This window comes from Tursiops truncatus, chromosome 13 (genome assembly GCF_011762595.2).
Source record: "Tursiops truncatus isolate mTurTru1 chromosome 13, mTurTru1.mat.Y, whole genome shotgun sequence".
Classification (NCBI taxonomy): Eukaryota; Metazoa; Chordata; class Mammalia; order Artiodactyla; family Delphinidae; genus Tursiops; species Tursiops truncatus.
In genome coordinates this window covers 6,266,771-6,293,572 of record NC_047046.1, presented here as the reverse complement: position 1 = coordinate 6,293,572, position 26,802 = coordinate 6,266,771, and the positions used below count along the sequence as shown (strand labels likewise).

At 45.5% G+C, this 26,802-nt stretch overlaps 1 protein-coding gene across 7 annotated transcripts in view; it reads left to right on the top strand.

Moving 5' to 3' along the window:
* The first annotated feature begins 264 nt into the window (after positions 1 to 264).
* ATP6V0A2 (ATPase H+ transporting V0 subunit a2) overlaps positions 265 to 26,802 on the top strand; it is a 39,038-nt gene continuing 12,500 nt past the window's right edge. For 2 of the 7 annotated variants that reach the window (XM_073789940.1, XM_033836742.2), the window contains exons 1-13: positions 266 to 588; positions 6,137 to 6,215; positions 8,571 to 8,668; positions 10,622 to 10,759; positions 11,794 to 11,882; positions 13,063 to 13,189; positions 19,911 to 19,993; positions 21,483 to 21,576; positions 22,540 to 22,752; positions 24,771 to 24,921; positions 25,198 to 25,334; positions 25,837 to 26,024; positions 26,120 to 26,210. In XM_073789940.1, coding sequence (XP_073646041.1) covers positions 472 to 588; positions 6,137 to 6,215; positions 8,571 to 8,668; positions 10,622 to 10,759; positions 11,794 to 11,882; positions 13,063 to 13,189; positions 19,911 to 19,993; positions 21,483 to 21,576; positions 22,540 to 22,752; positions 24,771 to 24,921; positions 25,198 to 25,334; positions 25,837 to 26,024; positions 26,120 to 26,210 — 1,605 coding nt within the window. In that variant the 5' untranslated portion in view covers positions 266 to 471. Of the gene's footprint in view, positions 589 to 6,136; positions 6,216 to 8,570; positions 8,669 to 10,621; positions 10,760 to 11,793; positions 11,883 to 13,062; positions 13,190 to 19,910; positions 19,994 to 21,482; positions 21,577 to 22,539; positions 22,753 to 24,770; positions 24,922 to 25,197; positions 25,335 to 25,836; positions 26,025 to 26,119; positions 26,211 to 26,802 lie in introns of those variants that run through there. The other 5 variants (XM_073789941.1, XM_033836741.2, XM_033836739.2 and 2 more) reach the window with 5 other exon arrangements.

Here is a 26,802-nt window from a genome sequence, read left to right as displayed (position 1 = left end):
TGAACTTTATGGCACGTAAACTCAGTAAAATTCCTTTTAAAAAGCTGTGAACATTGGAGCGAGTGGCAGCTTTTGGTCGGAGTCCGGACAGGTTCCGTGACCCACCGCAATGCCGCCGGGTTTGCGCCGTTTGGCCCCGCCGCCTGCGCCGCCGTCGTCCGCAACTCCGGGCGCCATTGGTCGGCCGGCGTGGGGGGGGGGGGGCCAAGCGCGCGCGGGGGGGGGGGCGGAACCGGAACCGGCTGTAGCCAGGGGGCGGGGCCTCGAGGGCGGCTCTGGCGGCGCCTAGAGCGGCGTCCGCGGCGGCGGGACCGGGGGTAGTTGGTGCAGACCGGAGTCCCATGGTGCGGGGCTACGGCCAGGCCGCAGGAGAAGCCCGAGCTCCGGGCCGCCCCAGCTGACCGTGCGGGCCCGCGCGGCCCGGAGCCGCCGCCGCCCTTCGGGCCCCGCGGGGGCGCGGGCCGGCCAGCCATGGGGTCCCTGTTCCGGAGCGAGACCATGTGCCTGGCGCAGCTCTTCTTGCAGTCCGGCACGGCCTACGAGTGCCTCAGCGCCCTGGGCGAGAAGGGCCTGGTCCAGTTCCGAGACGTGAGTGTCGCCCGGGAGATGCGGGCCGCACCTGCCCGCGGAACTCCCGCATCGAGCCTTTCGCTCGGGCCTCCTTTCCGTGGGCGCCTGGGCGCCCATTTCCCATACGAGGAAGCTGAGGTCCACTTTCCGGCCAGAACTTCCGCAGAGCGGGGCCCGAGCCCAGGGTCGCCGAATGTTCGGTCCGCGGCAGCCCAGGCCGGGTTAGTTAGGAACGCTCCGCGTCGTCTTCGTCCACTCGGGTCGTGCCATCTGATGCTTCGGAGCACCGACTCTGGGCCAGACACTGGGCTAAGCGGGAGAACAACTCTGATAAGGCCTCTTGGAGCCCTTCTGGAACTTACGGGGCAGGGGGAACGTGAGAAATATTAAGCAAATGAATACGTAAACAGGAATATGTTTGCTATACAGAAAATAAAACGGGGGGATGAGATAGTGCCTCAGTTGGGGGTGGTCAGAGAGGTCTCTCTGAGGAAGTGTTCTTGGGCTGAGACCTGAATGGGCAGGAGCCGGCGCTGGGAAGATCTGGGGGAACAAGTTCCCAGGTGGAGGGAACTGGAAGAGCTAGGAGCCTGAACTGGGAATGAATTCGGTGTAAGCTCCTGAGGGGCGGGATTTTTGTCGTTTTTGTTCACCGATACCTGATGATGTACATATCACTGCCTAGGAAGGAGTTGGAGTGCAGTCAGAATTTGTTGAATGAGACTTGTCTTCCCAGCAAGTAGTAATAAACCCTTGTTTATATATCTGTTTATTTATTGTTTGTCTCCACCGTGGACTGTCAACCCCCCCGGGGTGGGGTAATGGCCTTGCCTGCCTTGTTTATTCCTGATTCCTGAGTACAGTCCCTGACTTTGTGGGCACTAGTATGCCTCTGTGGAATGAATGAACAAGCTTTCATTGAGTGCTTGCTCTGTTGCAGACACTGAGTTTGGTGCTGGGGACTCAGGGGTGAGCAGGGTGGACAAAGTCCCTGTGTTTTTGTTGCTCACAATGTAGGAGAGACACTGATTATGAACTGTGATAAGTGCCATGAAGGAAAAGAGCAGTGTGAAAGGGAGATTATGAAGCAGGACCTTTGCTAATTGAACTGGAATTCACTTGGATGAACATTTTATTTCCTGGGACCCAGCTTTCATCTCCTCTGGTTTCCCTTCGTCTTTCTGAGGGCTCCTTAGTTTCAAGAGGGAACCACCCGTACCTAAGATCTGGTGTCGTTGATCCCTGGGTTGGCCTCACAAGGCAACTGCCAGGTCAGAGAGAAACTCCTGAGTGGGAGGCGAGGCTGCAGAGAAGGCCCAGCTCTTCCTGGTTCCTGGAGCCATTTGGGCTTCAGCACGCGGTGCCCACTTTGCTGGCAGGTGCTGCTGTGCTGAGCTGTGACTTAGTAGCACCCGAAAGATTCAGGAAACAGTTGTGAGAGAAATGGGCTTCCTTCTTTATAACAGGTAGATTTCTTCCATCCTGTTAGTACTCAGGCCAAGAGGCTTAAAGCAAGCTTAAATCTTAGAGGTTTGAACAAACACCCTAATTACCGCAAAGATGCAAGTTTCATTGAGTGCCATTACATTAGGTAGTAGGGGACACTTGGGATTCTTTTAAACTGAAAATTGGGGAAAGAAAAAGAAAGTGCAGTTCATCTTTTTCCAGAAGTAAAATAAAGCTGCCGTGTTAAAATGAGCTCTTCTTTGTGTGATGCTAGGTTTTCGGAGCTCAGGTGTGTGTGTGTGTGTGTGTGTGTGTGTGTGTGTGTGTGTGTGTGTGTGTGTGTGTGTGTGTGTGTGTGTGTGTGAGATAGGTTTTCGGAGCTCAGGGGTGTGTGTGTGTGTGTGTGTGTGTGATAGGTTTTCGGAGCTCAGGGTGTGTGTGTGTGTGTGTGTGTGTGTGTGTGTGTGTGATAGGTTTTCGGAGCTCAGGGGTGTGTGTGTGTGTGTGTGTGTGTGTGTGTGTGTGTGTGTGTGTGATAGGTTTTCGGAGCTCAGGGGTGTGTGTGTGTGTGTGTGTGTGTGTGTGTGTGTGTGTGTCTTTGGGATGACTGTCAAGCAGCACCAGTGCTAGTGCAGAAAGCTCTGTCACCTGACACTTCTGCTCTTCTGGAATTTCTTCCTGACTTTGTGCTCACCAGGTGGGATCCCTGACATCCGTCTTTTCTGATTTGCACAGGCTGGAGAGTTTCCGCCTTTCCTTTTAGTGATCCTTCTAAGGGAGAGGAGGCAGGGCAAGGGTTTCTGTAGTGACAGCCAAAGAGAAGACATGGAAAAGAAAGGTTATTCAACTCACCAGTAGGACTCAGTGAAGGGCAAGTCCATCTCTCTTTTCTAAGCGTCTGGAATTTGAGGACAGCGTTCACCTTTTGTCCGTTAGCTGCTGGAGTGGGAAGATGGGTGGCGTGGATACCAGTCACAACAGCACCAGGCAGCCTCTGCTGGTTTTTCTAGGTTAAATGTTAGTGTTAAAACAAATCTGCATTAAAATGTACTTCATAGGGCTTCCCTGGTGGCGCAGTGGATAAGAATCCGCCTGCCAGTGCAGGGGCACAGGTTCGATCCGTGCTCTGGGAAGATCCCACATGCCGCGGAGCAACTAAGCCCGTGTGCCACAACTACTGAGCCTGCAGAGCCTGCGAGCCACAACTACTGAGCCCGCATGCTGCAATACTGAAGCCCGCGTGCCTAGAGCCTGTGCTCCGCAACAAGAGAAGCCACCGCAATGGGAAGCCCGCGCACCGCTACGAAGAGTAACCCTGGCTCTCCACAACTAGAGAAAACCTGCATACAGCAACGAAGACCCAACACAAGCAAAAATAAATAAATTAAATAAATAAATAAATAATTTTAAAAAATGTACTTCATAGCGTTAGCCTGGAATTAAAGGTGCCTCCCTAAAAAGAAAATAGAAGCAAAACTTTATAAAAGAAACCATGCAACAGAAAAAACCAGTTAACGTACTGTGTAAGATGGTGACGGTGGATGTCAGATCCAATCCTGTGTGGTGTTGCCACAGAAGTTTGCCTCTTCGTGAAGATTCTATGTGTGGAACCATAGTGTCCAATTTGAGTTAGTGTTTGATATTGACGAAAAAGACGGTGAAACTGAGAAGTCATGTCTGTCGTTAATAGACAGCTTTTGATGGGTAGCTTCCTCTGCTCATTCTTAGTTCTATTGAGATAGATTGTGTCTGAATCATTAGGACTCGAAAGTGGTTACTACTTTGGATTAATATGACTTCCGGAAATGAATGCGAATGTGACAAACAAGTGAAATTCAAATTTTTATCTTTCTTCTGGTTAACTCTTTAAAAAAAATTTCCAAAAACTGAACAAGAACCAAGCCTTTGGGATAGACATTCTCAGGTTGTTCAAGCAGCTTCATGCCAAGCTGTTTCTAATTCTCCTTTTTGAGAGTGCCCAGTATAATGCTGCATGGAGTGAAGGTAAAATTCTTGCCCCAAATGCCTTTCAACATGAATGATTACTGTAATTTAAAAAATTGTGAAAGTAATATACGTCCATTGTGGGAAATTTGGGAAGCATGAGATACTAATTTCCATGATCCCATTACCTAGAAACAAACACTTTACCTTTTTGGTTCATAGTGTCCAATCAAACATTTTTCTAATATTATTATTAATTTTTAAAAATAAATTTATTTATTTTTGGCTGCGTCGGATCTTTGTTGCTGTGCGCGGGTTTCTCATTGCGGTGGCTTCTCTTGTTGCGGAGCATGGGCTCTAGGCGCGTGGGCTTCAGTAGCTGTGGCTCGGAGGCTCTAGGGCACAGGCTCAGTAGTTGTGGCGCACGGGCTTAGTTGCTCCGCAGCATGTGGGATCTTCCCGGACCGGGGCTTGAACCCATGTCCCCTGCATTGGCAGGCGGATTCTTAATCACTGCACCACCAGGGAATCCCTCTAGTAATATTTTAAAATGTATGTACATAGGTATTTTTAGATAATTGGAGCCACACTGATAATATCTTTAGTCTTTTTTCACACATAAATCATGCATGACTAATTTCCTCATTTTAGTAAATATTGTTTTACAATTTTTTATGGTTTTAAGCTTTATATAGTAAGATGTTTTTGTTTTAATAAATTTATTTATTTTGGCTGCGTTGGGTCTTCGTTGCTGCGCACGGGCTTTCTCTAGTTGTGGCGAGCGGGGGCTACTCTTTGTTGCGGTGTGCGGGCTTCTTATCGCGGTGGCTTCTCTTGTTGCGGAGCATGGGCTCTAGGTGCGTGGGCTTCAGTAGTTGTGGCAAGGGGCTCAGTAGTTGTGGCTCGTGGGCTCTAGAACGCAGGCTCAGTAGTTGTGGCACATGGGTTTAGTTGCTCCACTGCATGCGGGATCTTGCCGGACCAGGGCTCAAATCTGTGTCCCCTGCATTGGCAGGAGGATTCTTAACCACTGCACCACCAGGGAAGTCCTGATAAGATTTTAAGTAAAGGGGAGAGTATATGGGAACAGTGAACTGTGGACCCATATTATAAACCAATGGTGGGACTTCCCTGGAGGTCCAGTGGTTAGGACTCGGCGCTTTCACTGCCGGGTCCGGGTTTGATCCCTGGTTGGGGAACTAAGATCTCAAAAGTCGTGTGGTCCCAAAAAACCCCACCCATCAGACAAGATCATTTTGAAGCAAATCCCGGATGTATAATTTCACTCATAAATATTTCAATAAGTATCTCTAAAAGGTAAGGACCCTAAAAAAATCATAACCACAATACCATTATCATACCTAAAAATTTTAATAATAATTTCTTAATATAATCAAATACCTCATCATTTAAAACATAATTTTTAATAAGTGCATAGTAATCAATTATATTACTGAACCATAATTTTTATCCAACTTTATTGATGTGTATCATAAAATTCACCCATTTCAAGCGTACAATTTGTTGGTTTTTAGAAAATTTTCTGAGTAGCACGTCCATTGCCACAATCCAGTTTTAGGCCGTCACATCATCCCAATAAGGTCCCTTATGCTCATTTACAGGTCATCCCCGTCCCTACCCCAAGACTCAGGCAGTCACTAACCTACTTTCTGCCTCTAGGTTTTCCTTTCTTGGACATTTCATAGACATGGAGTCACACAATATGTGGTATTCTGTGTCTTTCATTTGCATCATGTTTCTGAACATCCTCTGTGATGTTGATGTGTCAGTTTGTTCCTTTTTACTGCTGAGTAGTGTTCCCCAGTGTGGATATAGACTGTGATTTCTTTAACCAGTTTTCCACTGTTAAGCATTTTTTCTCTATCCCTGAGGTGGATGCTCTTTTAGATACATTTTGGTCCGTATCCATAGTTTGTTCCTTTAGGTTGAATTTCTTCATGGGATATTTCTGGGCCAGAGGATACTTTTCAGGCTGGTTTTTTGGTAACAGTTGCCAAATCGCTTTCCAGAAAAGATGTGTCAGTTTATGCTCCTATCCAGTAGTGTCCGAGGATGTGCTTCCCCCCAAACCCTTGACTATCATATTTTATTTATAAAATCGAATTTATTTTTAAATTGGAGAAAATTCAAAGCAAAATTTTCATCTTTTTCTCAGCTGAACCAGAATGTAAGTTCTTTCCAAAGAAAATTTGTTGGTGAGGTGAAGAGGTGTGAAGAACTAGAGCGAATATTGGGTAAGTTTATTTTAATAACTTAAATAATTATTGTTATGTAAGTAAACCTTGTTCACTTTAGAAAAATTAGAAAATCTAGACAAGTAGAAAGGAAAAAAGAAGTCGTCCATATTCTCACCATTCATGTATTCACTATTATGTAGGTTTATATATTTTTTTACTGTTCATCTATAAAAGTAAGGATTTACATACATAATGGTCAGGTTATTTTGTTATTAGCTTTGTTTCTCATTTGATGGTACTTTAACATCTTTTCATGTCAATAAACAGATTGACTCATCATTGTTTATAATGGTTGCATAGTATTTTATGGTATTAATGTGCTATAATTTATTTAGCCAATCCCTTGTAATCTATTATAACTTAAAAACATTGTATACACATTAATAGATTACTTAAAATTTTATCAGAGAACAGGGGAGGTAGGAAATGGCAGATACATTGGTTATAATTTCCTTTTTTTCAGGGCTTCCTTTGCAGAGATCAGTGTTCTCTGACTGTTAACCATTAAAACTCAGCCGTAAAACCTTTAACGTCTTAGCCTAAAATAAAATAGTTTTTATCAATTCTAACCTTGAAATTCTGACTGAAATAGAGAGGGGGGAACGATGCCAGTAATTGTCTAAAGTACCAAATTTGTTTTTAGAGGGATGAACAGAAAAACCTGGGAGTGAGAGTGTTGAGGAGGGGAGAGAAGATGACTTTTGGAATGATTTCTAATAGCAGTTAATTATTGTGGATTTTATATTTTTTAATTGGGGGTTTTTAAGATCGAAAGAAACCTGTTAGTCATCTGAAGTCTAGTTGTCTGCATATTGTTTGAGGTCCCAGTTATTTGTGTGGATCATGTAGGGTAGGGTGATACCACATCCCCATCCTTGCCATATATATAAGTCATTGGACAGGTTGTATATTCGGAATGAGTTTTCAAAGGCGGGGCAGGAGTGACAACACATTAGATGTGTCCAGGACTTCCTGTAGCTTAGACTATTTCAAAAAGAATGCAGACTTAAAAAGAAAATGAACTCTCAAGTAAATTTAGGTATAAAAGATAGGTTAAAAAAATTTACATCCGGGCTTCCCTGGTGGCGCAGTGGTTAAGAATCTGCCTGCCAATGCAGGGGACACGGGTTCGAGCCCTGGTCTGGGAAGATCCCACATGCCGCGGAGCAACTAAGCCCGTGAGCCACAACTACTGAGCCTGCGCGTCTGGAGCCTGTGCTCCATAACGGGAGAGGCCGTGACAGTGAGAGGCCCGCGCACCATGATGAAGAGTGGCCTCTGCTCGCCACAACTGGAGAAAGCCCTCGCACAGAAACAAAGACCCAACGCAGACAAAAATAAATACATTTATTTAAAAATAAAAAAAAAAAAAAAAAAAAAATTAAAAAAAAAAAAAAAAAAAATTTACATCCATTTCCAGAAAGCTGTTAAACCCAGTGCTTCCTTTGCTATCTTATGGGTAAGACATCATCGCTTTTCTTCCTCCCTCCTCCCTTCCTCCTTCCCTTTCTCTCTCTCTTTCTCCCTTTATTCCTTCCTTCCTTCCTTCCTTCCTTCCTTTCTTTCTTTCTCTTTCTCTCTCTCTCTCTTTCTAATAAAATAACTAGTTAACATTTCTCCAAAATATTATATCTGGTAATGACTTTACCAGGTATTATGACTTTTATCCTAAGGAAAAGAACGCTTCATGGAATTGAAAATGTAAACTAAAGAAATTAAGTTTTTTTTGGCTGGTTCATTATTAGTTTCATGAATCTAGTTTTTAATGTAAGTAGAGACGGCAGTGTAAGTTGCTCTAAGTTAAAACATCACGGCTAACTGGGGACTCAGGAGAACCTGACTTTCTGTCCTGTGGTCTCCTCCTTATAGAGGAGACTGATAGAGGATGTGTTTTTCCTGATGGATGTGTATTTCCTCCTAATGGTGTCTGCAGGGAGGTTGCACTAACGTCTCTGGTGGGGACGATTATAGGTCTATCATTGGATTATTCCTGCACTTCCAAGTGTGTCCTTAACCTTCTGCTTCCTATACAGGTGCAGAGGCAGCTGTGACTCCAAAGTTCTTTAACTAGAGTTTTAGAAATGAAGGACGTGGGGAATTTCAGAAAATGTGTATCCAGGTTACTGTTTGTTTTGTCACTGCACGCTGATCTCTCTAGGCAGCATTATTTTGCAGATCTTTGGAAACAAGGCTGCAGAAGGCATCCTATCAGTCAGTTGCGACAGGCAAGATTTTATGCATTTAGACATTAGTTTTTAGATGACCTGGGAAAGGTTGGGATGTAAAATGTTCTCACTGAAATGTCCTGTAGTAAGTTTTTGAGTCTAATTTGTTTAACTTTTATTTCCACAGCATATTTGGTGCAGGAAATTAATAGAGCTGATATTCCCCTCCCTGAGGGAGAGACCAGTCCTCCTGCACCACCCCTTAAACAAGTGCTCGAAATGCAGGTAACTGGTTTCTGAAGAAGCGGTTTTAGGTCACTAACCTCAGAGACTGCTTATTCACTTACTTTATATTGTCTTGTGCTTTTCTGCCTTTCTTCTCAAAACCGTGGAATGAAAAGCAAAAGACCGTATTATGGTTAATTCTCAGTAACAGGTTATCTGTGATAAATTTTAACTGGAATTCGGTTTTCTTTTAAAATGTAAGACAGGGCTTCCCTGGTGGTGCAGTGGTTAAGAATCCACCTGCCAATGCAGGGGACACGGGTTCAAGCCCCGGTCCGGGAAGATCCCACATGCTGTGGAGCAACTAAGCCCTGCGCCACAACTACTGAGCCTGCGCTGTAGAGCCCGTGTGCCACAACTACTGAGCCTGTGCTCTAGAGCCTCCGAGCCACAGCTACTGAAGCCCGCGCGCCTAGGGCTTGTGCTGCACAACAAGAGAAGCCACCATGAGAAGCCCGCGCACAGCAACGAAGACCCAACGCAGCCAAAAATAAAAATAAATTAAAAAAAAAAAAAGAATATATTAGAAAAAAAAAAAATGTAAGACAGGTGGTATTGAACAGAGACTAACAAGAGTTAGGTTGTGAGATCTGGGCTCATGTGATGTGACTCCGGGCCTGTGCAGGCCTTAGCAAGCCTCTCCTGCTGCACATGGAGGCTTCAGGCCTGTGCCCTTCGCACTCTCCCCAGTTCACCCTGGCCCTTCCCCCTCTGATTTTCAGAAGCTCGTGTGAAGGTGCCAGGTGGTTCCCCATGGGCAGCAAATGAGATTCCTTCTTCTGGAGTCCCCCACCACTGTGAGAGCACTGGCTTGTACATTAGCATCCCCCCTTCCCCCCCATGAATTATCTCCTGAGGTTTTGCTCTAATCATCTGATAATTCATCACACTGGGAAATAGACTGGAGCCCTTTACAGCTCTTAGTACTGTATAATTAGGACCATTCCATTGCTGGCTGCTCTGTTTGTTTTTCTGGGAGGATGTCATTTAACAGTTGGTATATGAATGGACTCGAGAGAGAACTGTACGGTCAGATGAGAGCAGTCATCTGGCTTGGCCTGTTTGGTGTGTCGCTTTTGATGTAATTACAAATATAGTGATTACTGGCTGCTTATCGTTTTTTATAAGGCAGAACACAAGTACTGAATGTAGCGTGTCAGGTGATTTGTCTGAATACCGTGGGTTGTTTTACAGATTTCTGCTTCTATCATTTTAATACTTAAGGATTGTTAAGGATGCTTGGTATATAACTAATTGTTAAAGAAGATTCGTTCTCAAGTATTTTTATGCTTAATTAATTGTGTTAAGTGAAGCTGCATAGAAGCTCTTAAGCTAGAGACCAGGAATAATATGTTTGGGAAAGATTATCTAAAATTTTTCTATGTTGCAAATAAAAGGAAATGTAGTCTTGAAAAAGGAAAACTCTTTGGTGTATTGGTAATGGATAAGCAGATGAAGGGAAACCAGAAGAAATGATAGGACCTGAGATTAGAGATTGGGTCCAGCCGTAGGGCACTCATAGTCATCACGGCATCTGTGTGCTTGCCATCACAGGTACCTGAATTAATATGAAGCAGCAGATGATGGACTTTAAAAACCTGTGTGTGGGGCTTCCCTGGTGGCGCAGTGGTTGAGAGTCCGCCTGCCAATGCAGGGGACACGGGTTCGTGCCCTGGTCCGGGAAGATCCCACATGCCGCGGAGCGGCTGGGCCCGTGAGCCATGGCCGCTGAGCCTGCGTGTCCGGAGCCTGTGCTCCACAACAGGAGAGGCCACAACAGTGAGAGGCCCGCGTACCGCAAAAAAAAACAAAACCAAAAACCTGTGCATGTTTTCATATCCCTATCAAACTCTCATACATTATGGCTTTTTAAAACCTCTACTAGTTCTGGGGTACTGTGAAAAGAGTATTAGAACCAGACTTGGAGCTAACCCTGCTGCCGTTTCATTTCAGGAGCAGTTGCAGAAGCTGGAGGCTGAGCTGAGGGAGGTCACGAAGAACAAGGAGAGGCTGAGGAAGAACCTCCTGGAGCTGACCGAGTACACCCACGTGCTGCGAGTGAGCAAGGCCTTCGTCAGGCGCGACATGCAGGTGCTGGCGATGCTCGGGAGGAAGTGCATTTCTTCCTTCCTTTCTTTCTTTCTTTCTTTTGGTTGCGCCACGCGGCACGCAGGTTCTTAGTTCCCTGACCAGGGATTGAACCTGTGCCCCCTGTAGTGGAAGCGCGGAGTCTTCACCACTGGGCCACCAGGGAAGTCCCAGAAGTATACTTCTTTTATAAAATTCTCGTTTTCGTAAAGTTTTGGGTTTTGTTATTAACTCCTGTAGAGGTGTTGCTTTTTAAAAGAGATAGAGGGACTTCCTCATTGGAAGAGATACCCCTTACTCAATAAGGAGTAGCCCCTGCCCGCCGCAACTAGAGAAAGCCCGCACACAGCAACGAAGACCCAACGCAGCTAAAAATTAAAAAAAAAAAAAAAAAAGAGATACATTTAAAAAAAATCAGATACATTTTGATCTTACCTTTATCTTTCAGTTGGATTATATGACATTAAAAGAAGTTTTAAGCCTCTCCTTTGTTGGTTAGTTTTAACCATAACCACTTCCTATTCATGAAATGCTTTAGTTTGCAGTTGAAAAAAATCTTATGATCATGAGAAAAAATTGAACACTGGAAGTCAAACTCTAAAATTTAGTTTGTTTTTTTTCTTCTCAAATTGCTGAGAGTAATGGAATTAAAAAAAAAAATCTGTATGGGAATAAAGAACAGCCTATGCAGTAGCACAGTACTCAGCTGAGTATCAGAGAGGGGAGACGTATGTCCCTTATGAACTTTGTTTCACTTTCTGTAGCGGTGACCTCTGATACAGTTACTCTGTCTTGAATTAAGGCAATGGCATAAATTATAACTATACTTTCAAGTAAATGTCTTCAACTAGGTTACAAATAAGGGACAGGGAAGTTATGCTCTTCATCTATCAGAGCTGAGTTACGTGTCTGAGTTACCTTGGGGCCTTGGCACCCAAATCTGAGTTCCTATGCCCTGCAAACTTGTTTGGAAACACGACTTGAGAATTAAAGTGTCACTTTCAGTGAGACACACTTGGTTTCATATCTCTTTTTAGTTTGAACCCACTTACGAAGAATTCCCTTCCTTGGAGAACGATTCTTTGTTGGACTACAGCTGTATGCAGAGGCTGGGAGCAAAACTGGGGTAAGTGGCAACTGGTGGGTCGAGCTTTACACTGTCCTTCTTGTCAGTGGGAGACGAGCTGTGTTGAGTGGAAGGACGGCCACCATCTGAAAGCCTGTGATGGAATGAAAGAAAGTGAATATTTGTTTAAGAAAACACTGTACTCCTGTATTTGTTGAGTTGAATCACTCAGCTGTATTGACTTTTTAGCTAAATACGATGGAAATTTCTTCTTTCGGTATAATGAGGTGGAAAGGAGGAATTTATGCCAGTTATGCCATTCTTCGTTACTCCATAGCCTAAAATAATTGGTCATTGAAGCGTCAAGTCCTGTTTTGTTTGGTGGAAACATAGGGGCTAAACTGAGTTGGTTAATTTATTAATCGTATTTTAAGGGTGTCTTTCCACTGTTCACTCTCTCTGTTTACTTGAACTAATGGTAACTTGTTTCCTCATGTGATTTGTGATTTCTTTTTATTATGAACTGTTCCTCTATTCCTTATGTGTAGGAATTCAATGATGTTTAGTTTGAGGCTGTACTCTTTCAGAGAGAACTTATTTTTACGTATGTCAGGTACTTGGGAGCACTCTACCTACCTGGAATCATTTTACGTTAATTTCTCAGCTTGAGTTTCTTTGTTTTTCTGTTTGTTTTCTCTCTGCCTGATGCATCCTAAGATGTGGTTGTAAATTCTCAAGTAACACTCTTCCCCTTCTCTCCAAAACCAAAGCCGAAATAAACAAGTTTGCTTGTAGGCTCCTTTGCAAGGTGGATTTTTTTCTAGTCCACCCATTCACTTAAGGTGTAACCCTTTGTTGGGGGGCAAGAGTCCCAACTTTGTGGGGATTGGGGGTTCAGTTCCATCTCTTCACCTGATATCGACCCAGAGCCCATCTCCTGTCTCCCTTGCTGGCATTGAAACCCAAGGCCTTAAGATACTGGGTCAGTATAATACATCAGGGCACAGCTACGAGGTCCTGTTTTATTTTTGGATTCCAAGAATTTCTCGAAATTATGGGCTCAGCTCTACATTGAAGAGGACGTTTCAAAAATATTTTATGCAGCATTTCAGATATTTTGCAGTTGGAGGGCTTTGAGGATATCGCCAGCACTTGGGCAGGCGTGAAGGGCTTTGCCGCCCTCTTCACGCGGTTTGGTAATCATTGCGCTTACTGGACCACAGCCTTTGGTGTCTCACAGATTTGTGTCTGGCCTCATTAACCAAGGGAAAGCTGAAGCATTCGGGAAAACGCTGTGGCGAGCCTGCAGGGGGCACAGCATCGTGACGCACGCAGAACTGGAGGGGCCCCTGGAAGACCCTGAAACGGTAAGTGGGCACCTCCTCCCCGTTTAGCAGCGGCGGACTTGCGCTGAAGCTGGAGGCACAGCGCAGAGCGGAGCACTTCAGTGAGCTGTCCACCACGTGCCTTGCCATCCTTGGATGCGTTTGGGGGGTAGTTCTTAACATGGAGGACTCTCTCCCGCACCGCCATAGTATGCCTGGGACGTTGACGTGGATGCGTCGCCACCCTCCCAGCCTCAGGTCCTGTTTGGGTTTCACCAGCCGTCCCAACACTGTTTTTTTTTTTTTTTTTGGCATTTATTTATTCATTTATTTATTTGCGGCCGCGCAGCACGCGGGATCCTAGTTCCCCGACCAGGAATGGAACCCGGGCCCCCTGCAGTGGAAGCTCGGAGTCCTAACCACCGGACCGCCAGGGAATTCCCACAATACTGTCTTTTATAGCAAAGGATCTAGTTTAGAATCAGGCCTTAGACTTAATTGTCATGTCTCTTTGGTCTCCTTCATTCTGGGATAATTTCTCAGTCTTACCTTGACCTTCGTGACCTGGACATTTAAAAATTATTACAGACCAGTGGTTTTTATTTTGGTAGAATGCCGCTCTGTTTGGGTTTGTCTGATGTTTTCTCATGGTTAGATTCAAGTTATGTGTCTTGGGCAGGAAGTGATGCTGCTTCCCATCAGGGGTGCACAGTTCCTTTGTCCCATTACTAGTGATGTTCACTTTGATCACTTGCTCAAGGTAGCGACTCCTAAGCTGCTCCACTGTGAATTTATTACTCCATTTCCTTTGTATTTAGTACGTGTTTTGGGGGAGGTGCTTTGAAACTCTGTAAGTACTCAATTTCTCATCAGATTTTCAGTGCATTAATTTATTTCCTGTTTTATTCAATGAGTTATACTCTGTTACTGTAATTCTTTATTTTGGTATTCACATGCTCTAGATTTGGCCATTGGAGCCCATTCAGCTGGCTTTTATCATCTTTTTACATGTTCCCATCATTTTTTGAATGCTTCTTTGCTTTCCTGCGTAACAAGATGTCCTGATTCATCTTGTAATTTCCCTCACGCGGCTCTGGAATCAGCCATTTCTCCAAGGAACCTGGTTCTCTTTAGTGGAGAACGGTAATTAGAAGCCAGGATGCGGTCTCCGGGTGTGTCCATGGGGACTGAGGTGTCGCTGTTCCCAGCTCTGTCAGTGGACAGCTCTAGGACGCACACACGCACACGGCTCACACACACTCACAGCTTTATTTCTGTACCTGTGTGTATATATGAAAACTGTGAGTTTACATCCAATTCCAGTCCAACACCACAGGGTTCATTCTAAGTTTCTCTCTTTCTGTGTTTGTAACTCCTTTCTTCAGTGGTGGGAAACTTGGCTCCCATTATTGTTAATGTACTGATTTGATCAGTCCCCTTGTGTGTGACCAGTCTGCCCATTGATTTCCCATCTCTGCTGCCCCGCTCCTCTCTCTGCCTGGAGCTCCGAGTTCCCCAGCCCCCAGCCCGGGTTGTCCCCTAGTGTGGACTGCAGGGCCTCCTCACTTTGCTTGGGCTCTGGCTTTGCCCTGGGCCACTGTTGCCCTTCCCCCCCACCCCAGGTCCATCCCCGAATGCACATCTAAGGCTTCAGGAATGAATTATTCAGGAAGGGAAGCAGGGCAGCCAAAGCCATCATTACCTTTTAAAATAGCTGATTTTTTTTTTTTAAAGACTTCACCATAAAAATAACTATTATATATTGGTCTAAGTGAGGATGAACTGATCTACTAAAGGTAGAAAAGGAACTTGGGATTCTCAATTTTGAGAAAAGCGTTCGTGTTTTCTTTCCTAGATTTGCCTCAGGATTTTTGGCTATAAGATTAATAGTTTTGACACCTAAAGGAGTTTAGCTGTGAAATAATTTTCATAAGGTTCAGCCTAAGTAAACCACACATGTTGGAAAATCTAATCAGTCAAGCTGTTCGTTAACCATACGCCTGTAATATTTTTTGTGGCTCCTGAAACTGCCAGTAGCAATATGTTGCCTGTGACCATTACGATCTCTTTATGTAGAGGTGAAGATTAAAACTGTTCTGAAGTAGCATTTACATGTTCTTTGAGTTTTTTCTTTAATTAAAAGAACATGTCCATCATTCTCCTGCAGAGCATTTACTCTGTAAAAAAAAATTTTTTTCTATACAGTGTCTAAGCTCTTTTGTGCTGAGTTTTTACCGGATTTGTTAAAGGGCATTAAATGTCTGTGAAGAAATATGGAGACATGGTTAGAGATATATATATATATATATTTAAAAATTCTTTACTTTTTCTTCACTTCTAATTTTTTTGTTGAAGTATAATTGGCAGATTTTCTCTTGAAACTACAACTCCTCCCTCCCCCATGATTACAAAGGAAATGCGTGCTCGTTATTAGAAAATTGGGAACAATATAGAAAACATGAAGAAGAAAATCAGTCACCTGTAATCCTCCTGCTTAGAGAGAGTCGCTATTTATGTTTCAGTGTGCGTTCTGTTAGTCTTTGTTCTGGGGAGGATATGAGATTTGATTTGGTAACTTTTACTCAGGTTCGAGGATTTATTTATAGTGTCATGTTTAATACCTTTTGGGTCGACCCCTTGAAGTCCTTACAGACCCCAGAGCATATTTCTAGCCATTTTCTCCTTTGTCAGTATTGTTTCTAGATGCTGACCAGTCTCTCTGTCAAAGCTAGACTCAGGCAGTTTCATATGGTTTTATGATTTGTATTTTTTATGTTGCATACATCCGTGTTCCATATTATGTCTTAGGTGGTTGTGTTCCCTGACACAGTACTATTTTTAAAATTGTTAAGGAATCTTCAAATTCAGATGCACTATAAATACCATTTCTTTCTTCCCCCTGGGTATTTTCTTTCTTTTTTTTTTTTTAAACACTTTTTAGAAATGAATATCCTAGTTTATTAGGTAAGAATTTCACAAACATTACTTTTTTTTTTTTAAATTTTATTTTTTGGCTGCTTTGGGTCTTCGTTACTGTGCATGGGCTTTCTCTAGTTGCGGCGAGCAGGGGCTACTCTCCGTTGCGATGCGTGGGTTCCTCATTGCGGTGGCTTCTCTTGTTGTGGAGCACGGACTGTAGGCACGCAGGCTTCAGTAGTTGTGGCACATGGGCTCAGTAGTTGTGGCTCGTGGGCTCTAGAGCGTGGGCTTAGTAGTTGTGGTGCACGGGCTTAGTTGCTCCGCGACATGTGGCATCTTCCCAGACCAGGGCTCGAACCCATGTCCCCTGCATTGGCAGGCGGATTCTTAACCCCTGCGCCACCAGGGAAGTCCCCCCTGTGTAGTTTCTTCAATAGTTTATTTTGAAATAATTTCAGTTTACAGAAAAGTTACCAGAAGAGAACAAAGTCTTCTGTCTCTTCACCCAGATTTCCCAATTATTAACATTTTGCCACATATATTCCACTCACTCTTTCTGCATATCTATCCCCATTTTCATTAGGCTCCTTCCAGACCTTCTGCGAGGAAGCCGTGGACATGTGTGTGTTGCCCCCTCATAACGACGCTATTTTATATAACCACCGTACAACCCGCAAAATGAGAAAAATCAACACAGATGCAACACTTGGTCCAATACAAACATGCCATCAAATTCCCCACAGTTTGCATTGTTTCCTTTCTGGTCCACTGCCCTGCCTGGGACTGTGCTTTGCATTCGGGACAGGCATCACATTCTGCAGGATGACCCTCCCTTGGGGTCCATTCTGTGCTTCCTCTTGACCAGGCTCGGATCACACGTTGCTGGTGGGAACACCACGGAGTCAATTATCTGGTCCTCTCAGCACCTCCCATCAGGAGGCACGTAATACCAGCCTGGTCATGTTGGTGTCGTCCAGGTTTCTCCACCTTCATGTCACCATATTGCTCTATTTAATTGATGAGTAGCTGGTGAGGAGGTGTTCCTAGGTTACTGGGGCCTTGTTCCTCAGCAGACCTCTGCCCACCAGCCTCAGCCTCCACGATGACTCTCTTGACCCCATCACCTCTGTTGCGGTTGCCAGTGGTTACTCTGTTCCCATCCTTCCTTCTGTACTTACTAGTTACCGTCCTCCAGGAGGCCGTGCTTTCCCTGCCCTTTCAGTCACTCGCTCATTCATCCACGGACTTAGGCATTCCTATTTATTTAATGACTTGTAATCTGTTACGATCCTTTTTATTATTTATTTAAAATTATTTATTTATTTTTGGCCACGCTGGGTCTTCGTTACTGTGCGTGGGCTTTCCTCTAGTTGCAGCGAGTGGGGGATGCTCTGCGTTGTGGTGCACGGGCTTCTCATTGCAGTGGCTTCTCTTGTTGCAGAGCACGGGCTCTAGGCGCGTGGGCTTCAGTGGTTGTGGCACGTGGGCTCAGTAGTTGTGGCTCGCGGGCTCTAGAGTGCAGGCTCAGTAGTTGTGGCGCACGGGCTTAGTGGCTCCGTGGCATGTGGGGTCTTCCCGGACCAGGGCTGGAACCCGTGTCCCCTGCATTGGCAGGTGGATGCTTAACCACTGCGCCACCAGGGAAGTCCCAGTCCTTTTTACTTTGATGCCCAAATTGTCCCTGATTTGGCCACTGGGAGTCCCTTCGTGCGTGTTCCTCTGGCCTTTGGCACGTCTGCAGCATTCACTGAGCAACCCCTTACTTTCTGGCGCCACAGGATGGTCCCTGCCTCTGTCTGGAGTCAGCCATTCCTTCAAGGACCGCTGGTTCCTTTTAGTAGAGGATGGAATTTAGAAACAAGGATCTGGGTGTTTGAGTTCTCATCATGTACTGGAGTGTCATTGCTTCTGAGCCCTTTCAGCAGTCAAAACATGGACACACACACACACACACACACACACACACGTGCACAGAGCTGTATCCGCTTCTGCAGCTACCTGTGCATATTTATTATAAAACCGTTTGCTCAGACTCTAACCTACGATTCTGGACGTCTCTTTTTCGGTGTTTTGCACTGTCTTCTGACAGCGAGAAATCTGGCCTCCCTCATCCTCAGTGTGGTTCATGCACTGTGCGATTCGCTTGCTTATCCCACGTAACCAGCCTCCCAGACACCTCAGCCATCTCCTCCGCCCGCCACCTCCCTGGACTCCCCTTCCCAGCCGCCCCGCGTCCCTGCCTTCGGGACCCAAGTGCCTCTGCTCTGCCTGAAGCTCCCCAACCTGTTCCCCATCCCCTCCGCCCCAGAGCTCAATTCTTGGATTGCTTCTCTCCTCTGTGCCCTTAGGGATCCCATGTAACTTCATGGCTTTAAATACCATCCCTCGAATGTATACATCTGGCTTGGACCTCTCCCCTGAATACCAGACTTCTATTTAACTGGCTCCTCCATACCTTTGAAGTTTCTGGAAGACCTTTCCATGTGACACCTAAAACTGAACTGCCCATCTTCCCCCCCAGACCTGCCCATCCAGGCTGGCCTGTCTCAGTAAGCACCAGCTCAGCTCTCCTCCGCCCAGCATCCAGAATGATCCCTGTAAAACGAGTCGGAGCGTCTCACCACCACACCCCCCGTCCCGCCTCAAAGCCCTCCTGTGGCTTCCTGTCTCACGGCGTCCCATCTTGTCACCCCCTGGCCATTCCTCTTCAGCCAGGCTGGCCTGCTCGCTTCCCCTCGTCTTGCCTCTGCACGAGCTTTTCCTCGGGCTCAGGAGGCTCTTCCCCAGGATCCACGTGGCTCGCTCCCTCACCCCCTTCACTCCTCTAGGCCCAGATGTCCCCTTCTCAGGGAGGCCTTCCCTCCTCGCCTGATTTAAAAGCTCAACCCCCAGCCTCTTTGTCCCTGTCACCCCTCCCAGCTTTATTGTCTTTATCACCCTCATCTCCATTTGGCATATTATGAACTTTCCTAGTGTCTCTTGCTGCTAACTTGATATAAGCTTCCCTCCCCTCCCTTCCCTCCCAGGTCAGGGATTTTTGTCTGTTTTGTTCACTGCTGTATTCCTAGCACTGGGAACCAGTGCCTGGCAAATTGGCCAAAAACCTATTCAGTTCTATTTGTAGAATATTTGTAAATACAGTCAGTTCTCATTATTCGTAGTAGTTAACATTGTACAGTCTCCGTGAGAACTGAACCCTTGCTTCTAGGGGAAGCACAGGGTTATGTTCCTGTGAGTCTCTGGTCATAACGTTCTTGTCAGCCGATCACTACATAACCTTGTTTTATTTAAAGACACCTTATTTAATATGTACTGTTGATGCATTAACATTGAACTCACTGCCAACCGCACCATCACGCCTGTCTGAACAAAGCTTATGGGACACACGTAAGTGCATGTCACAGCCTTCATGGGCTCGGAAACACTAGACAGCTCTGAGGACCATTTTGAACAGTGAAATCACCAAAAAAAGCACAAAACTGTGAAAAACTTGGCGCTAAATAGATCACAAAAAGGACACTTGTTTATAGTATGAGCTGAAATAAGAAGGCAGAGGGTCACCTTGTTTGACCTCAGCAGGAATATGCACATTGGGTGACTCAAAATTTTTGTCCACAAATGAATAAATGCATGTCCACAAATGAATAAATGCTTGAGTATTGATTTGGGGGTTATGAATGATTTCTGGGGTGAATTTGCAATTATGGAATCTGCAGATAATGAGGATGGACAGTGTTTAGTGTTTGTTGAATGAATGAATGAATGAACTAACTGACAGAGTGCGAGCTGCCAGAGTTTTCAAAGTTCTAGACAGAGAAGTAACAGTTACCTTTATTCTTTGTAGGGAGAAGTCATAAAATGGTATGTGTTTTTGATATCCTTTTGGGGAGAGCAGATTGGCCACAAGGTTAAGAAGATATGTGACTGGTAAGAAAAAGAAACATTTTATTTCATTTATTTCTTTATCCTCAGTAACCTCTAGTTTTCTTAAAATATGTCTCTGAAGAGAAACACAGTGGTTGCAAAGGCTGCTGAGTTTTGTTACATGATTTCTTTGCTGTAATACCATGTTTTAAAACATTTAATTTGTCATCTCTCTTGCCAGTGTAATACTTAAAATAATTTAAAAATAGACACCATGTTAAGAACATTCCCAGATTTGATTTTTTTCCCTTAGGAATGAAGGCTGGGGAAGGAATCCAGTTTTAATATTTGGTGCCTTTCTGTTGCTTTTAGCTACGCGTAGGCTTATCTGTCCTCATGGAGCGTACGGCTCATCCTTTCCCAGCCCTCTGCAGTTACCTTCTTTGCAGCCTGGGGAAGGGGGCCTGGCAGGTGGTGGAGAGTGTGGGCTCGGAGAGGCCTGCCTGCCAGACGAGATGGTACAAGTAAAAGACTCCCGTACCGCGTAAGCCTCCGGTAAACGTGGAGCAGCATCACAGCAAGAATCGGTCTGTGGCTTAGTCTTGTCACCAGTGGGAAAACACGCAAAACCACATGAAAACTCAAAAGAACGGCCTTTTGTTTTCTTATACTCGGGGAGCTTTTAGCTGGCCTTGCTTCTTGCTGGGGTAAGTAAGGGTGGGGTTCGGTTATTTCCTTCGGATTCAGTGTTCACCAGCGTTTGATACTCAGTCACTGGTGTTATGGAAAGTAACTTTAGGTGATACGTGGACTAGCCTATTCTTACTTAATAGGTATATATTTATTTTTTATGTAGATTAGAAAAACTGTAGCCAGCACACAAACCTGTGACTTCACAGATACCATTGCTTAGGGTAAGGCTGGAGTAAGAATTTAATTTTCGTAGCCAGAGCTTAAAGAGGAACATGAAGCATGGCATTAAAACACTAAGGCAGCATGGGAGTCGCAGCAGCTGAGGGGGTGTGGCTGCAGCTGGGGGGGCGTGGCTCTGCCTCCCCTGCGTCCTGGTGTCACACGTGGCCCCAGAGGACGTTTACTGAAGCCCATGTCAGAGGCGATTGCTAGGCATCCAGAGCTTTCTCCTCCCCCGATTTTCTCTTTTTTGTAAAAGGTAATTATTGTTGTATGTTCTTCGTCTTTGATTTATATTTCACACTTGTTTAATGATTTCCAGCTCAAGGGTGGTGGTGAATTTCAGAAAGTTGGAATTGGGAATGAGCTTTTGGGAATCATCGAGGGTAGGAATGGAATGTGGAGCCACGACAGAGTTCACTAAATCTGTCGAATTCCGTAGAAAATTTGTTGAGCGTCCGTGTGCAAGGCCTTACCGTGGCTGGGTGCCTGTGTCTGCACCTTTTTGTCCCAGAGGGCTGCTTGTATTCTGGTTTGGGAGGAGATGCGCCCAGGCGGTAGACTGAATTTAGCTCTAGTTTTTGACCTAGCTTCTTGCAGTTCTGACAGCCGCGGCACTGTGTTGAATCCTGTCTTCTAGTTACCATTGCCACGTTTACCCCTACCCGAATACCGCCGAGGAGCGGAGAGAGATTCAGGAGGGCCTGAACACCCGGATTCAAGATCTGTATACTGTGAGTGAACCAGAAACTTGCCTCCTTATCCGAGGGTTTGCAAAACATTTACAAATCCATTTACTTTCTTTTTTAATGTGGAAAATTTTGGTTGTGGACAAATCAAGGTGTTTTAGGGAGTTTGGAATGGTACCTCCCTCCTCTTCGTGGGAGTTTTATTTTAGCTGTTAGAGACCTAGATGGTTTCTAAACGATGGGGCTTTAAAGAATAGTCTGGTCATCTTTGATCTGTCAGAGTGTAATTCTTTTTTTTTTTTTTTTTTTTTTGCGGTACACGGGCCTCTCTCACTGTTGTGGCCTCTTCCGTTGCGGAGCACAGGCTCCGGACGCGCAGGCTCAGTGGCCATGGCTCACAGGTCCAGCCGCTCCGCGGCATGTGGGATCTTCCCGGACCGGGGCACGAACCCGCATCCCCTGCATCGGCAGGCAGACTCCCAGCCACTGCGCCACCAGGGAAGCCCCGGAGTGTAATTCTTGATCAGAGAGGACAAGCGAGCCCCATTTACAGTGCTGACTGTAATTTTACCTGCACTATTTCAATTCCCATTTCTGCTTAGGTCAGCGAGGGCTCTTGGTAACAAGAAGCGGACTCTGACCCACTTGAGTGAAAGGGGATTTCTTGGCAGGATGGGATGGGATGGGAGTTGGTGGCTCACGGGTTTTGACAGGGAGCTGGGCCGAGGCTGAGAGTGGGTAAGAACCAGGCCCCCAGCTCTCTGGACCCAGCCGGGCCATCATGCCGCCACAGGGACCACGACTTCTAACCATTTCCTGTGCCCTGGGGTCCCTTCTGGAAAGGCAGCTCCAGGGCCTGGAGGAGAAGGACTGAACTTGCTTAACTGTCCCCAGAGAGTCAGGTGCCTGGAATTCGCCCCCCCACCCATCACTGAGGAGAAAGTCCCTCAGAGGAGGTCAGGTGCCCAGTGGACACTCTGCTGAAAGTCCATGTTTGTCCTCACCCAGGTGCTTCACAAAACCGAGGATTACTTAAGGCAAGTGCTCTGTAAAGCCGCCGAGTCAGTCTACAGCCGCGTCATCCAGGTGAAGAAGATGAAAGCCATTTACCACATGCTGAACATGTGCAGCTTCGACGTGACCAACAAGTGCCTCATCGCCGAGGTCTGGTGTCCCGAGGCCGACCTGCATGAGCTGCGCCTTGCTCTGGAGGAGGGCTCGGTGAGGCGGCCCTTCCCTCCCTGCCAGCCCTTCCCCGCGGGAAGTAAGATAGAGGAGGAGAGGACGCCGTGTTGACTCTTTTGAACTGAAATTATGGAGAGTCGGTCCCTCGAGGCTCTGTGTGCACATGCATTTTTTTTTTTAATTGATGTATGGTTGATTTACAGTTGTTTCAGGTGTGCAGCAGAGTGATTTGCACAGGCATTTTTAATTTGCTCTTTAGAGTAAGGAATTCAGTCTCATGGTTTAAAAGTCAAAAAAAAAAATTAAAAAATATAAAAGACCCAGTGAAGTGGCTTCCTCCTATCCAGAGCCTCATATGTCCAGTTCCTCTGCTCAAGGACAACCCTTGTTTTACTTCTCTTACGTCTTTGAGTTTCTTAATCATAGATAAGCAGATAGGAATATATAAAGGGAGAGAATTCCCTTCCTTCACAAAAGATTGTGTGCTATTCATACTGTTCTTTTCTCATAAGAAAACTTCCCTGTTTTTTTAATAGCTATTTAATATCCTGCTGAATGGATGTACCGTGGCTTATTGAACCAGTTCCCTGGTCATTTAGGTGGTTTCTAACTTTATGAATACCAGTGCAGTGACTAGCACTTGACCTTTGACGGTTCAGACACGCACAAACCTACCTCTGGGTAAATTCCCAGCATGGAATTGCTGGATCAGTTTTGGCAAATGTTGCCAGTTGTTGCATTTCTCTTATTTTGAGTGAGATTGAATATCCTTTTGTATGTTTAAGAAGAGCCTTTGAACTTTCACTTTTTTGGTGAATGCTGTGTTCATATGCTTTGCCCATTTTCTACTGGGTTGTTGGTCTTTTTCTTATTAATTTCCTTGGCTCGTTGTCTGTGATATGAGAACAGATATTCTCCCCAATTTGTCCCTTATCTTTTGGTGTTTCTGTTTGTTTGCTTTGGTCGTGCAGAAGTTTTTTGTTAAATATAGTTGAACCCATCCACCTCTGCTCTTACAGCCTCTGAACTTTGAATAATAGCTTCTTTCCACTCCTGGGCTATGGGGTCAGTCTCCCACGTTCTTGTGAGGGTTTTTTCTGTATCAAAACTTAGTTCTTGGAGAGATAAATTAGGAGGTTGGGACTGACATATACACACTACTATATATAAAATAGACAACCAACAAGGACCTACTGTATAGCACAGGGAACTCTACTTAATACTATGTAATAACCTGTATGGGAAAAGAATCTGAAAAAAGTAGATGTATGTGTATAACTGAATCACTTTGCTGTACACCTGAAACTAACACAACATTGTAAATCAACTTTACTCCAATATAAGATAAAAAAACAACAAAAAAACTTAGTTCTTTACTGGAAATAGCAGGTTTACAAACTTCAAGTGGCAGTTAAGGAAACAAGTTTTCATAGGAGATTTTGGTTAATCACTTTGTCTCATTACATAATTCTGTTACGGCACAAACGTAAAACACGCAGTGCTGAGAAGAAGGAAATATATAAATTAGTTATTTTGGAGTATGGGACATCTATTTTATTTATATATTTTAAAGCTCTAGATGATTCTTATTTATTGAGGTAACATCGGTTTTGAGGGACATGACTAATACTCTTGTTGTGTGTGTGAGTATAAATAAGTAGTCCCAGGATCACCAGCATACAACTGGAATTTACTGGTTTAGCTCTTAAAAATGTTCAAGAGGAATTTAGAGACAGCTACAGTATTACCTCATAAAACTGAAAAACAGGCAAGAATAAACCAAAATGTCAGTACGGCAAAGTTTTGTTTTTTTCTTGGCATACCTGTCCCTGCCTGCTTCCCACCACTCAGCCTTGCTAGGTTCTTCCTTCTCCAAGACCACGTCCCCCAGGAGCCTTCCTCAGTCCCTCCTGTCACTTCTGCTGTACTTGAACCTCCAGCGGGGTGGTTCCCCACGTGCTCAGGGCCTTGCCATGGCAGCCAATGAAGATTTGTTGAAAGAGCTCTTGGGTGGTAATTTTTTCTTCCTCTGTCTCTTTTTTTTCACGTGAAAGAGACAGAGCGGTGCTTCGATCCCCTCATTCATGAACACAATCCCAACAAAAGAAACACCCCCGACTCTCATCCGCACCAACAAGTTCACCGAGGGGTTTCAGAACATCGTGGATGCCTACGGGGTTGGGAGCTACCGAGAAGTGAACCCAGGTTGGAAGCCTGAATTTGCCAGTCTTTGTGTCTTATACATTTTATACATCACTGCTGCTTTTTTTCCCTATAAGAATATAATAGATATTTGGAAAAATAGGCCCACTATTACTGTTTTGTTATCTTATTTAGTATAAAGTGTTAATTTTAACCTGTCGGTTCTCTCCTGAGAATTTGGGAGAAAGTCAAGATCATTATACAGTATGTGGTCATGTTTGAGTTAACTAGAATTTTCTGCCTTTGCTGCGAATCAGAAATCGCTTGCTTTTCCTGCAGCTCTCTTTACCATCATCACTTTCCCCTTTTTATTTGCCGTGATGTTTGGAGACCTTGGACATGGCTTTGTGATGTTCTTATTTGCCCTCCTGTTGGTGTTAAATGAAGATCATCCCAGACTAAGTCAGTCACAAGAGGTAAAAACATAAACACTCGGGCTCATTATATCTGTTTGGGCAGCATTAGTAGTGATTCTCTTCTGTTTAACTATAAAAAGAGACATTTAAAGATGTTCAGGGGCTTCCCTGGTGGCGCAGTGGTTGGGGGTCCGCCTGCCAATGCAGGGGACGCGGGTTCGTGCCCCGGTCCGGGAAGATCCCACATGCTGCGGAGCGGCGGGGCCCGTGAGCCATGGCCGCTGAGCCTGCGCGTCCGGAGCCTGTGCTCCGCAACGAGAGAGGCCACAACAGTGAGAGGCCCGTGTACCGCAAAAAAAAAAACTGTTCAGTTTTGGGCGGTAACCGTAACCCACCTGAGACATGGTTGCGGGGGCGGGTGGGCCTTCACCCCTGTGTGATGGGGGCGTCTGTGCCGTGAGCTTGCTTTTGAGCAGCCCTGAGAGGAGCGGTTAAGAAAGTGCCCAAACCCGGTCGGTCACGCCGGCTCGTTCTCCCGGTGGCCCCGCTTCGCTCCCCACAGATCGTGCGGATGTTTTTCAACGGCCGCTACATCCTCCTGCTGATGGGGCTGTTCTCAGTGTACACGGGCCTCATCTACAACGACTGCTTCTCCAAGTCGCTCAACCTCTTTGGCTCCGGGTGGAACGTGTCTGCCATGTACAGCTCCGGTCACAGCCCAGCGGAGCAGAGGAAGATGATGCTCTGGAAGTGAGTGTCCTGCTGCCAGTGTCTCAGGTGGAGGGGAGTTTCTCCGAGTCTCCTTCCCCCTCCGCAGGAGGCCCTCACCCTGCTTTTCGTTACAGTGACAGCGTCATCAGGCACAACAGGGTTTTGCAGTTGGATCCCAGTGTTCCCGGAGTGTTCCGAGGCCCTTATCCTCTTGGCATCGATCCCGTGAGTGTCCCCCCCCCTCCCCATTATCTCAGGTTCCTCGGTGCTGCCACCTAATTTTTTAATTAAAATTTAAAAAAATTTTTGGCCATGCCGTGCGGCTTGTGGGATCTTAGTTCCCTGACCAGGGATCGAACCTGTGCCCTCAGCAGTGGAAGCACGGAGTCCTAACCACTGGACCTCCAGGGAATTCCCAGTGCCACCTCGCTTTAACTGTCACAGAGGTTTCTCAGACTGTTCAGCACGGTTCAGGTGGTGGTACACGAGGGGGTGGTACTCTGGGGGTTTCTGCCTGGACGCCAGAGGCTCACTGTGTGATCTGAGTCAGGCTGCTGTACAGAAGAAGCTGACGGTCAGTGCCCGAATACAAGACCACAGGGAGCTGGGGCTACGGTCTGTCCTACTTCCTGACCTGTTTTACTCTAGTGAGAAGTGGCACTTCCGGAGCCATGTAATGTGCACTGTTTCTTCGATATCTTCTTTGTACAAGTGAATTGTTTTTTTACCCTTTGATGTAGAAAGAAATAGTATGGAATTTTAGAGTGGAAAGGGAGCTTAGGCTTATCATGGTGCTTATTGAGGTGGTTGTTTGAAA